The sequence below is a fragment of the Bemisia tabaci genome, chromosome 1 (genome assembly GCF_918797505.1).
Source record: "Bemisia tabaci chromosome 1, PGI_BMITA_v3".
In the NCBI taxonomy this organism is placed as follows: Eukaryota; Metazoa; Arthropoda; class Insecta; order Hemiptera; family Aleyrodidae; genus Bemisia; species Bemisia tabaci.
In genome coordinates, this window is record NC_092793.1 from 47,229,184 (window position 1) to 47,249,985 (window position 20,802).

The window sequence follows — 20,802 nt, forward strand, 5'->3', positions numbered from 1 at the left end:
GACTTGCTGCGGTATGTTCCAGGCGGGCAGTTTTTCATCGCCATTTAAAGTCCAAAAACCCGAAAACTATATATTGGTCACGTCTTGCAAGTCTATGCTCCGACAAAATGTTTAAATCTGGTGCGCCCAACTGTTTATATCCGTGTTTCAAAACTCAATTTTTGACGCAGTGTTTTCAAATATTCGCCTCTTAATTATATATTCTCTTCCATCAAAAACTAGTATTGTTACACATCGATGGCTAAAAGGCGGAACCATGTATCTCCACTGCGGCGTCTTAAAATCTCTGTCCCTATTTTATCTTTCGGAATTTTTTACAGAAAATTCTACAGATCGAGTGGGAATATCTAGGAAGATCTCAAAAAATTAAGTCGACTGGTCGTCCGGTGAAAAAATGAAGTATGACGAGAAGTATAAACGGGGTTTCGTGGTTTCGCACATTGGTTATCGATATCTGAATTAAAATTATGCAAAATCTCACGACTGTTTTACCATCAATTTTCCTGCATTGAAATTAAAATAGCAAGAAATTTGCAACGTCACAAATCGAGATATTTTTTCCATTATTTTGTGTTGTGAGCGTTGCTCGAGATGTTTTCAAAATTTCTCAAGGGTTTTTCGAGATTTACTATCCATCTGAGGTATAAAGAGGATTTTCAGCGTTATATCCTCCTGTTGCTACACCACCGAATGGCTACATCTCACGTACTGTTACCGTACATCGTTTTCAAACATAAATCACGAGCTAACTAATTTTATTCGGCATATTTACAAGGGTTCCGGTGAAAAGAGCATCCACCGTCTTTGGGTTCTCATTTTTCAAACGTGCTATCTTCGTCCAATGCCCTTTCAACAGGTCCTTTAACCCCCATCAATATTCTACGGAGGCGGCGGCGAGGGAGATTCGCACGGAATGGAAAAAGTTTCCTGTGTTCGCGAAAGTAATAGGAGACGTAAATTTGATGGATGTTGGCTCGTTCCCTGCTCGTTGCAGGGAACTTTTCCGATGCAAGTTTCAAGATTTCTGTTGCTCTGAGGATAGGTAAAACAAGAGTCACATCGCTCGCAGCCCGTGGGCGTTCAAACGCGTTCTCAAGACTCCGAAACAATCGCAAACTTGCAGAGAGAGGTAAGCATACGTTTTAAATATCTGTGGTAGCAAATCAAACAAAATTAAAATAAAAATTGACGAGTCAATACTCAGTTACCCATTTTATGAACACTAGAACCGAGTTTAATAGAGTCAAGGCGCGTATTTCCGGAAAAAATAGGTTTGTAGCAGTTTTGAATTTAACTAGTCGTATTTCCCCTCGCAAATTGCATGTATACCGAAAGAATATTGGGTTTTTCTAACTAAAAATTTCCCTGATTTTTTTTCTGAGTTCTTGCGAAAAGCTTCTGTAGCCGTCTGTACAATTTCTTATAGCCTCTTATAGCCGATGGCGATTAAGCAACAGCCAGACGATAAAGTTTACGCCAAACGTTACTAAATACGGATACTAGGATTTAGTTAGTTTTTGGATTACCGCTCTCTTTTTGTGCCGTAGTATCTTGATTTATTTTGCGAGGAAAGCTACGTACTTTTGAAGGATGCCTGTCATTCTTAATAAGTTGGAGCGCATTCAATTTCTTACGACACTGTGCAATACCTCTGGTGTGAAATAGTTGCTTCAGCCGCCGTGGCACGCTGCAGCGCGGCGGGCGGGCAGAGAGCCCGAAACGCGCATTGGCGCCTTCAAACCTAACAGGGATACTTCACGCATTGCGCAATGCGTGAAGTAGCCCTGTTAGGTTTGTAGGCGCCAGTGCGTCGTCGCTCCGCTTTGTGTTGGACTCTAATATTTAATCTCGCGGAGTCAGCGTTTTTCAACTCATGATTTTGAAATGTTTGCACACTCTGTGTGGATTATTCTCATTTTAATTGATGAAAAAAAATATGTTCTACAGGGAAATATAATGTGTGTTTTGTAAATATTAAGGTAGTTCCGTATCAAACTTAATGATTTCAAAAGCACACGAATTTCTACCCAATTTCTTATAGCCTTTTATAGCCAATGCCGATAAAGTGCAAAGCCCGGCTATAGGAACTATAGCCCGACTGTATACTTGTTTATAGCTTCGTATAGCCCGGCTATATGATGCGCTCCGCTTTCTACAGCCAGCTATATGATTTTCAATAGCCTTCTTTAGTCGGCTATAAGAACTCCTATGGTATTTTGAAACGCAGCTCCTATCGCCAATTTTTACCAGGGAAGTAGTCAACGTACGCCGGCCAGGTTGGCCTAGTGGTCAGCGCGTCTGACTCTAGGTCAATAGGTCCCGGGTTCGAATCCCGGTGGTGGCTTCTAATTTTCACGGAATTGACGAGTAGATCTTCTGAAACAAATTTTCCTCGGCCCTAATCCCTGAAAATTGGATAGGCCTGGAGCATGGAGATCCCACGATGTCTACGGACACTAAACATTGTCTAAAGTTGGCTGAAGGTGCTAGACACGAAGCCATTAAACCAGCAGAAAAAAAACTAGTCAACGTAATTTATTGACAACTTACTTGATTTTTCTTCTCTGTTAGCAGAATACACTGTGTAAATTTCCAGCTATAACATTGCCCTATTCCTCATCCAGAAAATAAAGTATGAGCGGAAATTTTGAAACACCGGAATGGAGATACGTGGTTTTGCATATTGGCATGCATGGGGGTTAAACCTATAGAGGTAGTAGAAAAACAAGGGGGGGGGAGCGAACAACAAGGCTGAAATACACACTAAAATCCCAAAGACGTCTCGAGTCTCGACTCAAAACTGAGTCATTTTCAATCGGAATAATAGAATAAAAATTAAAAAATATCGATGACAAAACCTGAGCCTAATTTTTATCGTACTGTTCCGACTGAAAATGACTCAGTTTTGGGTCGAAACGTCTCGAATGCTTTATTTTGTATTTTAGCCTTCTTTCCCGTTATTCCCCTTGTTTTTCTACCGTTAGGTACGTTACCATTGTCTGGGCTTCTCTATAAGGCTTTGTCTCCACGGGACGTTTCATGGGATTTGTCCTAGGGAAAAATCTCACTTGCGAAGTTGGGAAAAAATATTGAGTTAGATAATACTAATTATAGAACCAACTAAGAGTCTTTGTGGAGTCCCAGAAACGACTTCACAAGAAAAGGAAGAGGAAGAAGAAGAAGACATTTGTTGTGTTTTTTAAGAGGGGAAAAAAGCCCACACGGAGAAAAAAACTTCGTGCGGGGGACCCGAAGTTGAGGTCATATGGATCTCTGAAGTTTCCAGATCACGTATCTAAAATCTTGAGGTCCAACTGCCGAAGTTCGGGTCAGACAGCTGAAGTACTTCGATATATATCGAAGGGTTCGGGTCACATATCTGAAGTACTCCGGTACAAACCGAAGAGCCTCGATGTCTGACCCGATCCTCGGCAGCTGGACCTCAAGTTTTCGGATGCTCGATCAGAAAACTTCAGAGATCCATATGACCACAACTGCGGATCCCACGCACGAAGTTTTTTTCTCTGTGGCAGAAGTTTCATTCCTGCGATTCGAACTTGGGAAAAATCCCGTGAAACGTCCTGTGGAGACTACACTGAAAAAAAAAATCTCGGTGTATTTACTAAGAAAAGGGTAAAATTACCAAGAATTCAGGTTATTCAGGGTTCTATTTGATCCCAGTTTTTTCTTGGTAAAATTACCATTTATGGAATTGGTAATTTTACCAAGAAATCTCGGTAAAATTATTGAACTTTCTCGGTAATTTTACTGGACCTTGGTAAAAACGCCAATATTTTTTATCGACCGTGGTAGAATTACCGAGATAAAATGGCAAAGTTACCGGGAATTGATTACCGATAAAAGTGGTATTCTTGCCTGGAAAAAACAGTAAAAATACCGGTGTTTAGGTAAGCTGTCTTGGTGAAATTACCAATAATTGGTAAAAAAAGTGAGATGGTAAAGGTACCAACGGACCTTGATAAAAACGCCGAGAATTTTTTTTCAGTGAACGTCGTTTTGTTATTCAATTGAACTTATTTGCTCATTAACCGCCAACGGGCGCTTTCGACGACTTCGCTGGTCGCGAGGCGGCATTTAAGGGCGCGCAGCACCCCGGGGGTTGGGCCGCGTAGCGTAGCAGCCAGGGGGTCTAGTGTTTACAATTTTCAAAAATTGTGTTTTTTTCCGACAGCTTTTATTCGGCTTAAACTCGATTTTTGTGACGTAAAGACCTTTTTTTCATTCAAAGAAACTTAGCTTCGTCATCAGATGATTGCATTGCAGAGACAACGTTATGAATGAGATTTACTTACTTTGCCGGTCCGGTTATCGGGGTACCGAATTGATTACCAATTAAAGTGGTATTCTTACCTGAAAAAAAATAGTAAAAATACCGGTTTTTAGGTAAGCTTACCAGTCTGTCTTGGTAAAATTACCAATAATTGGTAAAGGTACCAACGGACCTTGGTGAAAACGCCGAGAATTTTTTTTCAGTGTAGGCGTAAAAAAAGTGTATGTATTACCTTTGAAGATGGGGGCGATCTTGAAGACGCCGAGGCCTCCGATGGTGAGCATCTGGCCGAGGGCGAGCTCCATGAAGAACATGGGGATGCCGGCCAGGAAGAGGGCGATGAGGTAGGGGACGAGGAAGGCCCCGCCGCCGTTCTTGTAGCAGAGGTACGGGAAGCGCCAGACGTTGCCGAGGCCGACGGCCAGGCCGACGACCGAGAGGATGAAGTCGATCTTGGAGGACCAGCTCCCCCGGGCCGGGGCCTCCTCCTCGCCGTCCTTCTTCACGCCCGTCGTCGTCGTCGTCGTCGTCCCGCACTGCTTCAGCTCCAGGCTCAGCACGTGCTCGTCCCCCAGGGGGTTCTCCCGAATCTCCGCCATCGCGTGCCCGCCCGCTCTTCTCCTGAAACACACAACAAATCTAATGATACTTTCACCAAAGTTATACGATCGACTGTAATTCAGTTGCTACTTTCGAAAAAGTTGTTGTACTTCTGGTTGTTGCTCTAGATCCGCTGGTATTTCCACACGGAGAAAAAAACTTCGTGCATCGGACCCGAAGTTAAGGTCATATGGATCTCTGAAGTTCTCTGATCACGCATCCGAAAACTTGAGGTCAAACTGCCTCGAAGTTTGGGTCAGACATCTGAAGTACATATACTTAGGTATGCACTGGAGCACTTCAGATGTGTGACCCGAACCCTCCGATATATACCGAGGTACTTCAGATGTCTGACCCAAACTTTGGCAGCTGGACCTCAAGTTTTCGGATGCCTGATCCGAAAACTTCAGCGATCCATATGACCTCAACTTCAGGTCCCGTGCAGAAAAGATCGCGTCAGGAATGAGACGGTACAAGAGATCGTGGGTTCCAAACAGACCATCGTGCATGACATTATGACGAAACAGCTCATTTGGTATGGTCATGTCCAGAGAATGGCAGAAGACAGGTTGCCGAAGAAGGTCCTTGATTGGGTTTCTCCTGGGAGAAGACGCAGAGGGCGCCCAATGAGAGGATGGAGGGAGGGGATTGAAGCAGAAATTTTAAGGAGCTAAAAATGTCCCAAGGGTTGTGGTTCAACAAAGGGCAACGGAGGTTAGGTGTCGTAGAGCACGAGGGAGTGCTGTAAAGCGATCTATAAGTATGCTGTACATTTTGTGATTGTGTATTGTGTAAGGTATGTAAATTCTTTCAAAACCAGTTAGATTCCAATGGTATAACTTTCTCTCGGATTAAACTTTCTACACGACACATGGCTCCAAACTTAAACACAGGAGGTTTACTTCTTACCATGCCAAGTGGTCTATTGAGGGATGTCATAGAAAATGTAATTCATTGAGCTTTTTGACAAAAATGTAGACATTACGATATCGGTCATTTTGAGTAGAAATGGTCCTATAGTGTAATCCGTTAATAAATCAAACACTGGTGCGTATTTTATCACCTAGAGGTTTGAGTTAAAATGTATGCGTCCGAAATTTCTATAAAACTTTAAAACTCTAACGAGCAAGCGCGCTATCCAAATCAAACCGCTAAACGTGAAACATGTTGGATTAGTTTTTTAATCAGTCATCTCAACTTTCACACCTATCGGCTCAGGAGGGTCCATAGGCTCAGAGAGGGGAGCCTGCTTTATTTGTCTCCGTTTCGCCGTGACACCATTTAAAAAGGGGCGAGGGAGGGGGATGGAACAGCTGTTCGCATCTTGAGGGCGCGTATTGAAAAAGTTTCAAAGGCCCGCCGAAAATCAATAGCCGCGTTTCGCGCGACGCATTTTCCGCTTCGGTGAACGCGCTTGAGATTACACCGCGCAGACCTTCCGCCGCACACGAGTTAATGGGGGAGATCTGACATAATTTTGAAACTTTGAACGCTTATAACTCCATTCATACGAAACTTTGAGGCTCTGAAACTAGTTTCATTGGTTTCCTCGTGAAATTTTCATCAAGTAGAACCCCTTAAAACTTAACAGGTGACTAGTTAAACATCAAAATTTGCAGTTTCAGTTAAAAATTTCACGTCCAACTTCGCTAATTGACTCGATCCACTGTGCGCCGTCGTAATCGTATTACTCCAAGCAAAGCGTTTAGCTTTCCCGCTTACCTCTATGCTACACGGGTAAACGCATCTACACCGCGTTGAGTTTCGGAGGGTGGAAAACACACATCAAAAAGAACAAACGGAAAATTTTGTCATCGTCTCGATCGCTTCAGGTCCAAATTGAATTTGCATGGCATTGATGCCGGATTTACTTGGGAATGGACCGTTGAACAAGTTACGAATAAACACTATAGACAGGGTAAGAATTGAAGTACATGATGACACATTTTCTCATCTGAATTTCATGAGAAACACGTTGAAAATGATAAAAATGTTGAACATCAACTCATAAGTGAATCAGTGAGAACGAAAACACACCAACTCGGAAAATTTGAAGTAATCAAGACACGCACAAAACTGCACAGTAGATGGAGAAATTAGTCGAAGAAAAACATTTTTGGTGCCGAAATACGAGTAAAAGCTCTTAAGGACATTTCAAAGGTCAAAATTGGAACAGATGCGCCAACTTCAATGAACTTCATAAAAATTGACTGTCTTTGAAGAATATTGAGCATTTTCGAGTTACCTTCGAGTTGGTGTGCTTTCGATCTCACCGATTAAAGTAAGAATTCAGCGTTTGCATACGTCAAAATCGGGAAATTCTTCCCGCCTTTGAAAATACCCAAAATCAACGTTGCTCTACTGGGACACTGAATTCAAACCTATCATTTAGAAAATTGATAAAGTTGGGTGCCACCAAAGTTTCCTTTTTTTCTGACGCATGGGACTTTTTAAATCGTCAAAAAAATTCAGAACTCTAAGAAAATGTACTTTACCCTCTGTCACAACAAAGAATGTGCGATAGAATACATTTTCTTAGAGTGCTGAATTTTTTTGACGGTTTCAGAAGCACCACGCGTCAGAGGAAAATGGAAACTTTGGTGGAATCCAACTTCATAAAGTTGCCAAAAAATACGTTTGAAATCATGGATGCATGACTCTCGATTCCTGGAGAACTAATAAATGATTATATATCTTAATTAGTCAAACTAGATAATATGCTACTGAAAAACATACTACTGTGATAGACTAATATGAATTTGTAAAATATTAGACTATTTATTCTGTTCTTGGACTGATACTATCATATTTAAACTATGATTGGACTTTCTAAATTAGTTTATGAAGGTATAGGTTCAGTTCAGCAAAGGTGTCGTGAAATTAACACAATACGATGCGAAGTTTTAAAGGGAAACTTTGATTTAAAAGAAAAAAATATCATAAATTAAAAAGCAGCTGAAAAGCGACAACATTACGAACCAACTCTCTTGGTCAGAGCACCGTAGCAATCTCTTCAGCCGTAATCGCACGGTTTAGCCATTCACTGGGAAAATAACCACTTTTTCATCTGGGTTTCCTCCGCAGAGTTTTCCCGGAATTGTTTATCGCGCTCCAAAAAGCTCGTGGATGACTGTTCGGACGGTGCTTATCGATGATCTATTGGTTTGTTTGGGGCGCTAGGGCCACTTCAGCAGAGCGCACCAACGTTGTCAACTTTTACAAAATGTCACTAACTCTCTTTCTAAGGGAATGGATCATTAGACAGGGTGCAAAATTAAATATCACAATAAATGTCTCCTTTCCAAAATATTAGGTAGAACACGATATACCCAACCGCGGAATTCCATTATTTGACAAACTTTCTCCCGTGAGCAATCATCTACTCTATCTTAACCCGGATAACGAATCTGCCGCGATAGCGAACAGAGCAGCAAGTGTTAAATTTTCGAAATCGAGTTTCCCTCAGAATTTGTCGAAACTCTTTTAGATGAAATCACTGAAATAACTGAAACAGCAAAATTCATCCTAATTGTATCAAAAGGAGACATGAGAAAGCCGTGAGTGCGCGAAAAATGACGTAGTTTTAGGCAAGACAGCAGTAAGTGACAATATACCTCCAGAGAGCCAATGAAAACCGTGCTTTCAAGTAAAGTGCCTCAGTGCCTTAAGTGCTCACCTGTGTAATCTGTCGAATATGATCTATAAAAACCATTAAGTGAACGTGCCGGTGGAGGAGGGGTGTATGAGACGCGTTTACTCGTGATGGGCACATTTTTTGTGAAAGCCCTGTCAACACTAACAAACGTTCAGTTCCGTAAATCCATCCCTGTTTGGACAAGGCCTTCCATTTATAAAAAACGAACGAAAAAATTATGTAAGAACAAACATAAACGTGGTTAATAATTTTTACTTCCGCCGCTGCCCGACCGAACTGTGTTGGCGCAATGCGTGAAGTATTCATGCAGTCTTGTAGGCGCTATGCGTTTCAGGCGGACTGCTGCTGACCGCGCGCAGTGTGTTGGACGCAATGCGTGAAGTATTCAGGCAGTTTTGTAGGCGCTATGCGTTTCATGCCGACCGCCGCACCGCTCCGTTCTAGGTCAAATTGCGTGTTTGGTTTCTCTCTTAACTCGACTAATTAAAGGTGCTGTCTCTTGTATCACCGAAAGACGACAAAATTAGAAATTACTATACTTTCACTCTCAGGAAATGAGAGATTTTGTCGCCTTTTGTAATTTATTTTCTGAATCCGATTTTTTTCTCTCTTTTTTGATATCTACATTCAAAAATATTGCAAAATTTTCCGCCCCCTACATGTTGCCGCCATGGGCCGCGGCCCATGTGGCCACTCCCTTAATCCGGCCCTGAATCACATAACTCGTTTACGGTGTCTGAAAATCTCCGCCTCCATGTTATTTTTTTAAAGGAGAACAAATTTTACATCATTTCTTGAAGTTTTTGCAGAATTTTCTTCGCGCAGAGAAGAAAAGTCACGGCAGTCTTGAAGAATTGCCGTTGAGTAGTTTTCCGTTTGAAAAATAAAGTATGACAGGAAGTCTGCGACGTCGCAAACCGAGATATGTGATTGCCGACTTACACCGTCGATTTTTTGTGTATCCAACCACGAAAGCATGCAGAGGATACCACTTACGGATGTCTTGCCTAACAGTAACCTAGAATGAAACAGAAAAATGTCCTTTTTATATAATTGAAATAAAAATCAGTCGTTTTATAGTCATCCAAACGAATTCTAGGAGTCTTTCGGGCGATTAGGGACAATTTGACAAAGAACGGAGGCTTCTTTCGATAAAATTTTCCAGTCAGAAGCTTTTGAGTCTGCTTCCTCAAAACTTCATTTTTGCACTTACAGCTCTCTCCGCTATCACGGCAGCCTTGCTGGCTCGTTACTTCGCTCGAGAGCGGACGAGGGAAAAATTGTTCGCAGTTTCCGGTTCCTCCTTCATTTTATTCTTGCTCCGTGCAGGGGGGTCCGCCTTGCTCCCAGATGCAGGCATTCCTTCCGGGACACGAGCAAGTTTCCCGCACAACAATTCAGCTGTCTCATGAACTCTTGTCAATTCCTCGAGAAACGCGCTCGCCGGCGCGGCATGCCGCACAATGGACCGAGTCAACGGGAGAGGTTGGACATGATTTAAACACTTTAAAAGTGTATCAACGTACGTTAGGCGCAATGCGTGAAGTATTCGTGCACTCTTGTAGGCGCTACGCTAACCGGCGATCGCACTGTGCGTTAAGCGCAATGTGTGAAGTATTCCCGCAGTCTTGTAGGCGCTCAGTGGATATCATTCCTTGAAGTTTTTGCAGAATTTTCTTTGCACAGAGAAGAAAAAGCATGGCCGTTTTAAAGAATTGCCGTCGAGTAGTTTTCCGTTTAAAAAATAAAGTAAGTCAGGATGTCTGCGATGTCGCAAACCTAGCTATGTGATTGCCGACTTACACTGTCGGTATATCTTCATTAATATGAAATGTTGATGCTTTAAAAAAAGCTTCATCGGTTACTCGTGAAATTGTCTGTTAAAAGCGGACCTTAAAATTAAAATTATAGCGAGAAAAACGTACAATTTTACAATTTTTGCGAAATATTTTATGTCCGACTTGTTCCACAGACTCGTACCACTGTTTGCCGGTGATCATTTCGCAGACATTCTCTCCGTCTTGACAGGTTCTCGCTCGGGCTTTCGCTACATTGAACACGTCCGTTCCTTGCCATTCTCAGGCTTAAGTATCAACTTCAGCCGCGACTCAGTCTGCAATTCCTCCCCTCGCGTAAAATAAAATTGCCATGACCGCGGTCTCGTGGAGGCTTTTTGACTCTCCAGCCTATTTTACAGCTTTTCTCTGGTTATGATGCCATTGCTACAGGTAAATCCTTAATAAACCATTGTAAAAAGACCATTTTTACGAATCACGAGAGCTCATACTTGATAAAAGTATGGTAACATCAACGATAAGTGTACTTGATTTGTTACACAGTAATACTATTTGGGGAAAATAACTAGAATTATGTTGGTATTCACCAGAACTCTGGTGAATCTTACCACAATATGGTAAATGCTACCATAGAGTCTGATGTTTGTTATCATACTCGTATCACTGTGTCAGAGTATGGTAAAATCTACCATATTTTTTTTCAGTGTAATAGTATATCTGGACTACATTTTGCAATTAGAATTTACAATTTTTGGCTCGGTTTAGAAAGTTGTCAAGTCACGTTGTGTCAAAGTTGTCAGTTGTCAAGTATATCATCTACAGTAAATGAACGTATTTATGTCAAAAGGAAGTATGTCTCACGCCCACTCTATGCACATAATTCCTATTAGCATAAACACGTCTAAATGAGATAGGAAGAACAAAAACCCGCGAATGCGGACGAGGTGCTATATGTCAAGAGTCCTGCATCAAGTGATGAAATGGAAAACCTGAGCGCCTTCATTTTATCAAATGCAACACGGACATCCATAAAGCACGAATTGTCGCATCTACGCGCCTGACGTGCCGGCACCAACGCAACGTTGCGGCGGAGCGCTATGACGCGTCAATGAACCGATTTTTCAACCATCTCAATGGCTGATGAAAGAACTTTGATGATGCCAATAATTTTAAAGACTGCAGACTGCTACGTTTTACTTAGTTTGACTTAAACACTCATTCTATTTTTGAAACCGAACGAACCAACATCAAGGCTTTAAAAGTTCACAGGAAATTCCCACAGAAGAAAAAAACCTTGGAAGTTTTTGAGATATTACGTCAAGTGCTTTTCCATTTAAAAAATGGAGAAGTTTGCAACGCCGCAAACCGCGATGCGTGTTTTCGCAGTTTCATCGTCAAAAAGGGTAATTTTGGTTAAAGTTGTCTTTCAAAGAGCGGTAAGTTTGAAGAAAATAGAGATGTTGCATGTGTGAGGAATTTGCGATTTGACTGTTGATTCTTAAGTAAAAGTTCGCGAGGAACACGATGGTGCTACTGGTTTTCTCTAAAATCATCTCCCAAGCTCAAAAACAGCTCTCAAGTTGAGGCCAAAATGGAGGGGATATCCCACGCTACCCGGAGAGTCCACCTCTACATCAAGACGAACTCTCCATGCAAAGATAGGGAGCAAATATATTAGCAGTGATGCCGTGTTTTCAGTTTTAGAGTCTCATTAAGTGGCAGCCCTGTCAATGTATTTGCTCCCTATCTTTGCATGGCGAGTTGGTCTTGATGTAGAGGTGGACTCTCAGGATAGCGTGGGATATCCCCTCCATTTTGGCCTCAACTTGAGAGCTTTTTTTGAGCTTGGGAGTTGATTTCAGAGAAAACCAGTGGCGCCATTGTATTTCTCGCGAACTTTTACCTAAGAATCAACAGTCAAATCGCAAATTCCTCACACATGCAACATCTCCATTGAAGACGCATTCGCAGGTCAACGGTAAAGCGACATGCAAAGCGTGCTAATTAGTATTAAATAGCTGTATTTTCTTGGTGGTAAACACGCCCGAGCAACCGGAACAATGGGTGCCGGAAATAAATCCGGCCAATCTTGCTTGATAAATTCTGAGAGGCGCCATCAAAGGGGGTAACTCGCATAATAATTCATCTTATTATCGGGGGAACAGACTGCTCCAGGCAAACGGCCTCCCATTCCGCGTTGCCAACATCGACTCCAAATACTTAAAACGGGGGAATAAAACTGCCTTGTAATCGCAGAAAGTCATAGAGAAAAAAAAGGAGGAGTTTGCATCTTGAGGTTTGTTTACCCTGTGACGTAGGTCGGTACACCCTGGCCAGCGAAATCCGGAATTCGGAAATCTCGAATCGATAATGAACATACATTTCAAGGCAAAACCTTCCAACATTGCTGTTTCACCTTGAGTGTGAACGTAGGACTGTGAGCGAAGGTGAGGAGGGTGAGGGTTGGGATGGAAATTGAATTAACGCACCCCCCCCCCCCTCCCCCCCAGTGTCAGCGGTTGAGCAATTAAGGATAATTCCCGCCCTCCCTGGCCACCACAAAGGCCTAAAACGTTTCGCGTTTATCTGCCGCCAAGTAAATTGGGACGCAAAGAGAAATCGGTAGATAATGCGCCCCGAGGTGCCAATTTTCATGAATATAGGAAGAAACAAGCTATGCTCCTGTCCGCAATCATATTGAGAGCCAAATGGGAGAACGCCCATGAAGAAACATAGAGTACAGTAGAGTCGCAATGTTCTGGAGCGCCGCTGAAGACACTTTTTGAGGCTGTTTTGTCAACTACTCCTGCGACTAGTGTGCGGCGACTGGCGATGCCGTACGCGCATGTTCCCAGCTCCGGTCTTTGCTCAGAAAATCCATGTATTAAATTGATTTTATAAAAACCGGGAGTGTTGTACATTTTTGAATTTGTTATGACTTCGCACAGATTAGTCCAGATCGCTAACGTCCAATCTATAGCCAATGCTTAGAAAGCGCGAGTAATTTTGCTACAGGTTAGGCAACTTTAGGAAATGATGGCACTACCAGTAGTGAAAGAACTTGACCGGAGCGAGAGAAATTTCCTCTTGAATCTGATTATAAAGCTTTAATAGTATGAATAGTAATGTGTAATACTGGTTTTTGATCAAATAAGATTTTATCAAGTACTGTTATGCTAAGTATTCTGTTTCAATATTTTTACAACAGTTGTTAGCAAATTAACTGCTCTCATGAGGGCCTGGCGGGAATTCAAAACTAGGATCCAAAAGTCTCATTTTGCTAGGATTTTGCTTTAATTTTCGGTTTCTAAGGCTTTAAACTTCAAAAATATGATACATTATAATCTGGCGGTGAAGATAGATTCATCCAGAATAGATGAGAGATAGACGCTCCAAATTAAGGGGGAAAGTGCTACATCTTTTAATCTGGAAATATTGAACCACATAAATTCTACTGAGAAACTAATTCTTGAATTCTTCGAAACGTTTCATCTCACTAAAAGCTGTAAAAGAAGTGTTCTCCCGCCGAAAATCTGCTGAAAATAGCCAAAATTTCAGTTTTGGTTCCTAGTTTTAAATGCCCATGGATTTCCCCGCCAAATGGCTTTCACAAAGCTACTCACGCTCCTCCGCCGATGTAAGCGATCTGGACTAATCTGTGTGAGTTCGGTGAACACAATTTGCCAAAATTCGCGGAGATAATGATTGATTTAAATTAATAAATCCCGAAATCCACTCGCAACCTGCCTTGTTCAAAAATGCCGAACGGTTCCCGGATGGTTCCTACTTTCCGCGGCAAGGGGCTCGGAATGACCCGTTCATGGATTGACTTCATCGGCGCTCTAGTGCGTTGCGACTCTATTGTACTCTATGCGAAGAAACGAGCTGCTTTGAGGAGCGACTGTATCAGCCCTAATTAATTCGGGGGGAGTGAGGAACTGCAAAAGGTTCCTAGCGGGTGGTGGCACGTCGCGGGTTAGTTTCCACACGCTTTGAGCTTTGAGCTGCCGCTCACCGCTGAAGTCAACCGTGGGTCGAAATTCTGAGAGGGACGCAAAACTCCTCGGTCACGTCGGAATGCTTTGGAATTTTAAACGCATGGACGCAGCATGAGCAGATTTCTATGGATCCATTTTACGGCGGAAAACGAGCATGCTAGTAGCAGCTTGTGCATGCACGAAACGCTCTTCTAGGAGGAATGGGAATAGCCGTGCTTAGTATGCATAGCCCCTCCTTAAAAAGTTCCTATCTTCATGAGGCACCATATGGTTTAAATTGTGATCTATCCTTGACATAGCATCATTCAAAAGGACGATCTTAACCAACCTTGAGTGACATTCAACAGTGTAAGTTAGAGTGCCTATATTAATAGAGTATGGCCACTGGGCCCTATGGAGAGGCTTAGGACCCAAAAATGGCGGTGCTTTGTTTTGATTTTTGAGGATGAGAGGGGAGTCATTGCCAACTTTTGACGGTTATCACCAATCGTACTTGCTGTCAACCTTACTACATCTAAGATAATTTTTCTCGAAAATTGCACACGATTAGCCGTAAAAAATATGTAAAGAAGTCGCAATAGTTCATTTGGGTAAATTTCTCGTTACGATTACAAGCAAAGGAAACTACATTTTGAGTCATTTTGCATTACATTAACTTATGGCGTCCGCCATTTTTGGGTCCTAAGGGCTCCATTCAGCCTAAGATGGCTGAGCCAATCAGAGGAGGTAACACCAGTGGCCATACTCTCTCAATATAGGTACTCTAGTATAAGTTTGGGGAGACCCCTGCCAGGAATGGCAATGGTTTACCTGTACAAAAAGTAAAATGTACGGAAGGTGAAATCCTATGATTTCGACAAACTCTAAGGTAGGTTCAACCCTAATTTAAGAAATTCGAATCCAACAAAAAATGTTACTTCGTATTACTAATTTTTTAGATCGGATAATCCCTTGCACGTGTCAATTTTCAAAGTTATTATGCCGTTTAATGTTACTCGAAAATCGTTGAAATTGTCCTTTCTAGGATGATATGTGAGGATCTTCTTAAACCCTCCTCAATCAAAATGTGAAGCATACGGCCTCGCAAGGAAAGGAACTGTTTAAGAAACTATTATAAGTACAACCCTATAACTTTGTCTAGAATTTATTTTAATACCGATATTGATACAGTCACATCGATTGTTTCAGGGGTAGCTTTAGCTATTTTTACAAATTCAACTGATCAAGAGGTGTGGATTACATTCGCATCATTGACACATAGTCGGAGACTTTTAGAATCATATTTTGGAAGTAAAGTTTTTTCTCTGATCCTGAACTGGTCCAAGGAAGTAATCTCAAGCTTGATCTTTATTTATTCCCTCCTGGGCTACTTATGAACTCATCAGATTTACGTTTTGTTATATTTAACGCTCATATTCTACATACATTGGAGTAATACAACTCAATTTTATCCCAGCAAGAAGAGCAAATTGCTGGAATTCAGTTACTTGACTTGACTATTATTTCCGTTATGATTTTCTTTACTAAAACTTGCAGTATATATGCCCGGAATCAGATGTGTTATCGCCAACAAGGAATCCAGGTTTTGGTTCCCTGTTCTTATCGTTTTATTGTTCATGTTTCCTGTGTTACAAGTATAGGTTCAAATCAGACATTTCATTGTGTGTGTGTTTATAGTAAAATTAAGTTAGTAGCAGTGCTATTTTTATGTCGCATGTAATATTTACCGACATCATATTGAGAATAGTTTTAAAAAAATGTCTTGATGATAAAAAAATGTAAACGAGAATCAAAGTTAAGTCTAAAAATTTAAGTTCAATTAAGATCTCTGAGAGGGTGGAAGGTTCAACTCTCGACGATGTTTCACCATCCATCTTGTTAATAGAGTTGAACGATCATGCGAACTGTGCTATTATATCTCGTACACGTCGCACGCCTTCAAACTTTCGTTTAGGCAATAACGCCACTCAAGAGTTAAAATAGTTACATACCTGAATTTTTCTGGTCGACGTAAGAGATTTGATCAATTAAAACAACGAAGATCCATCCGGTAAATTTTAGAAAGTGACTTTAATTTTACACTGACTGAAATCGAATAACGTTATTTAATGCTTAAGGTACTGAGATATACGCAACCTGATTCCTGAGAAATATGAAGGGACTTAGTGTACTCCGTTACAGCTCCGCCAGGTTTTTCTTCTATTTTCAGAAATTCACGGCTGAAACCGAGGATCTGCTGATGGAGTTAGTAGAAAGAAATTTTCAACGTTCACGCGAATTTCAGGATAACGCATTAGTAGCTAACGACTGGTGGAGGTGAGAGGTATTCGTGAATTCACCATAGTAATATATTTCAAAATGAGGCCCAGTTACACCCTGCTATGTTTATGCCACGATATAAATTGTCGGTTATTATTTTTCTTTCGTTTAGTGGAGTGATTTGCCCTAAATTACCTGAAAACCTCCAGGATTTGATGCACTTGGTGTATTGAAATGGCATCCATGTTTATCTCCCTCCCCCTCAACGCTTGTTTGAAACGATCTCTTTCTCCCTGTTTCCCCCTCTCTGGTAATTGTATCCACCTTTTTAACCACCAACCATTCGTAACAAAGAAACAAAATATAATTCTACTTCTTTCTTTATGCAAATTGGTCCACTGAGACGAGGCGCAATCATCATAAAAATAAGGGAAAGAACTGGAAAATTCTATTACCATTCCTCTAAATTTGAAGAGATTTTCTAACTAGGTACATATGGATTGCATTTTGCAAAAAGGAACCACTAGCATTGCAATGTTGCTAAGATTGTGCAACTTCTTTTGTCTTGGAGGAAAAACCCGATTATCCATTAATAGTTTCTATTTTACTCGCTAAAAACTGTAAATTTAAGACAAAAATTACCATCTAAATTTCATAGTTTTTCACGATTTCCGCAAATTTATTGCAAAAGATGAAGTTGCACAATCTTAGCATCATTATAATGTTAGTGGTTTCTTTTTGCAAAATGCAATCCATATGTGTCACGAGTAATATGCAAACTATTTTCAGAGTCAAAATCCTTTCAAAATGTAATTCCGTTTTTATTCTTTCCTCTTATTCTAACGAGCTATGTACTATAGTGGTCAAGATTCGACATCTTTGCAAAATATGATTCCATTTTTGTGTCCCATCTTTTATTCTAATGAGCGATGCGTGTTTAAATGGCTAAAAAGTCCTAAATTTAGCATCAACGCACTCGCCTCCAAGTACGGTGAATACTAATGAATTAATTTAATTTCGCCCATCGCCTGTGCTTTAATTATGCTTCTGGCTGAGCGGTTTTATTTTGTAACACCCCCGCTCTCCCTCGTTTACGGTCTTCACCAGCTTCCTAATTAGATACAGGGGGTTGATTGTCGAAGCGTTTCGTTGTCGAATGACCTTGGTCGAAACATCCCTATCTTGGCAATGCTTTAAGTCGATTAAGCTGATTCGATAACGATTCAAAAACCTTTATCCGCTCAGACTGTTGTCGGTATATTCATTAAGTTTTCAACGCGGGATTTTTGGGCGGTGACTGCAATTTTTTGGCGGGACTGCAAGAGTGATGCCAAAGGCGTCACTTGCAGTCTCTGGGAACAACATTTTATTTTGCAGTTCAGTTGCGCGTTTCATAGAATCATTTATTTATGGTCGAGTTTCGTCAATTAAGGTGATTCGACGGTTGCCATTTTCTGTGTCAGAGCGACGTGCGATATATCGCATTAATTCGTTCCATAATTTCAGCCACTTGTCATTCTTGTCGAATTTTGAGATCGCACTTCTGTTGTCATGAGACTAAAAAATTCATGTACCAATATTAACAATGAAATTCAACGTCATAAAGGCGTGGTTTTTTTAGAGGAAAAATATCGCATTCGAGTGCAGTTTCGATATCAGTATCGAATGCGATATTTTTCCTCTAAAAAAACCACGCCTTTATTACGTTGAATTTCATTGTCAATATTAGTACATTAATTTTTTAGTCTCATGACAATAGAAGTGCGATCTAAAAATTCGAAAAAAATGACAAGTAGCTGAAATTATGGAATGAATTGACGCGATATACCGCACGTCGCTCTGACACAAAAAATGGCAACCGTCGAATCACCTTGAGCATAAAACATAGGATCAGTGCTAACGGTCAATTTCTACGTCAAATGCGTCTGCGTGCACCAAAGTTTTTCGGGTTTGATCTCCTAGAATCAGTGGCGAGGCGTGAATGATAGATTATCGATAATTCCCCATTTGAAGCTATTGTAACGAATCTATTATTAAGGGGTTTGTTGCGAACAACCTGTTTGTCGATCCTTTTCCATAGATTTGAATGGCAGATCAATCGATATATGGCAAAGCACGCCACACCACTGCCCAGATTACCACGAACTTTCTCCATGTGTTCGACACATTAGACTGGAAGAATCTTCACAATACCATTGCGACGTTTCGAGGGTGTAAGGATAGGCGTGACGCAATCAGAAAAATGAAAAAGAGAGGGGAGAGGATGGAAGCAGAAGGAAAGGAAATGAGAGAAATAGGAGAAAAGGAAAAAGAGGAAGGCGGAAAAAAAGAAACAAAACGAGTAATAGTTGTGATAGTAGTAGTAGTGGCATAGTAAAATATATTTAGTTTAATGCGGTGCCTAAGAGAATTAAGAAAAAAGGGAAGAAAATGGCGGGGAAAGTGGGGACAAAGATGAGATGGCATTGATATAGGGGCAAAAGACGCCCCTTTCGATATAAAATCACCCTTAGGAGCTTAATTTTTTTTTTTTTTTTTTTTTTTTTTTTTTTTAAAGGCGCCTTTTGGACTTTGGTGGCGTTGCGTCTCGCATCGCTCTTCGAAAAGGAAGTCACTACTCTTCTTGGCTCCTCGTTCCCAACAACAGGCATATTCGGAGACTTAGAGGTCGAATTGTTTCAGCATTTAAATACCACATCAACAGTGCAGCCGCTTAGATTAGCGAGTAATGCGGTTGCTTCAGATTGTTCTTTGATGAAGACTGTCGACGCATAAAAACGCCTTCATTGTGAAACGATACTTCCTAGCGTGGCCTCAGAGGCCGAATAGTTGCATCATTGAAAACTCAATCCACAGTGTAACAACACGTATATCAACGGTGAAACTAATAGAGCACGTATCTCGTTTGCGGTGTTAAAAACTCCGCTCATATTTTATTTTTGTGAGGGAGAACAAGCCAACACTATTCCTTGATGTTTTCACATATTTTTCCTCGAACAGACAGGAAAAATCACGGAAGTTTTCAAGAATTGACGTTGAGTTGTATTCCATCTAAAAAATAAAGTATGACAGGAGGACTACGACATAGCAAACCGAGATGCGTGATCTGGTAGTTTCACTGTCGATGTGTGAGAGAAAGGAAGCCCTGTTTCACCATTTATTTAAATTAAAATTTAGGAGGAAAAGTTTTTTTTTGAACGATCGATGGGGTTTTTTAAAGTTTTTCACACTTTTTTAAACGACTCAAGTGTTGAAAAACTCAACTAGATCTTTTGAAGGTTCCTTCGTAAAATTTCAAGGAGAAAAATATTACGCGGTGCTTCAGTCCGTAACTTTTCTAGTGACCCATTGGCTCTGAGGTGGTAAAAATTCAAAGTGAAACTATGAAAATGTCATACTCTAAAAATACAATTTTGCGAATGACATAGTTCTTCAAAAGAACGCTTTGTTTACGATCGCTCTTTCAAGACATTTAAGCGTCGGACGCTCGAAAATGGAGAGTGGGTAAATTGAGGCCCTGAGAAAACACTCTCGGCAAGATTATTCTCAAATGTGACAAAGTAGAATTTGAGGAGGGTGCATGCCTCACCTCTCTCCCGGGTAGGTCCGGAAAACGACGAGGAAATGAGAGGGCGAGACAAAAAGGAAAACGTGCGCCCGGCCCATTTCCATCTCTCTCTCTAAAAGCGCCTTCAACATTCGAGGGGAGTCGTAAAATTAAATTCAACTCGCTTTATTGAAAAGACCACAAAGGATTCAGGATCTTGCTCGGAGAAAAAAACTGCAATATAAGCCCCCTCTGGCTATTTATCTTTTCCGGAAAATAAAACCCCTCACCCGCTGTTGCCAACTGTTGGAACAGTCCCATTATCTCTTTGACATCGCATTTTATTCCAACGACGAGCTCTAAAAAAAATTGGCAACGCTGCGAGGAGTCGCTTAGTACCTATCCTCCCTTATCTTTAAATCTGGTTTTTTCGAGGTTTACATTTGAAAATTTATTTAGATTTCGATGCAAAGATATCAGAGATTGGGAAGACAAGCGAAAGAAATCTGTTTGCATTCTGAAGTCATAGTAAATTGGAAAAAGGAAATTCTGAACTTGATAAACGTCGCCCTCAGGTGTTGCTAAGCTGCACGGTGTTCTTTAGTCCTTGCTTTTGACTTACAGACCTTATCATTGGAAAATTTTCTCAAACTTTT

At 41.0% G+C, this 20,802-nt stretch overlaps 1 protein-coding gene across 1 annotated transcript in view; it reads right to left on the bottom strand.

The window, feature by feature from the left end:
* Positions 1-20,802, bottom strand: part of Gat (GABA transporter) — a 56,663-nt gene that overhangs the window by 23,285 nt on the left and 12,576 nt on the right. Inside the window, exon 2 of the mRNA XM_072301969.1 lies at positions 4,524-4,912. Within this exon, the coding sequence (XP_072158070.1) occupies positions 4,524-4,890 (367 nt within the window). The 5' untranslated portion in view covers positions 4,891-4,912. The remainder of the gene's footprint in view (positions 1-4,523; positions 4,913-20,802) is intronic.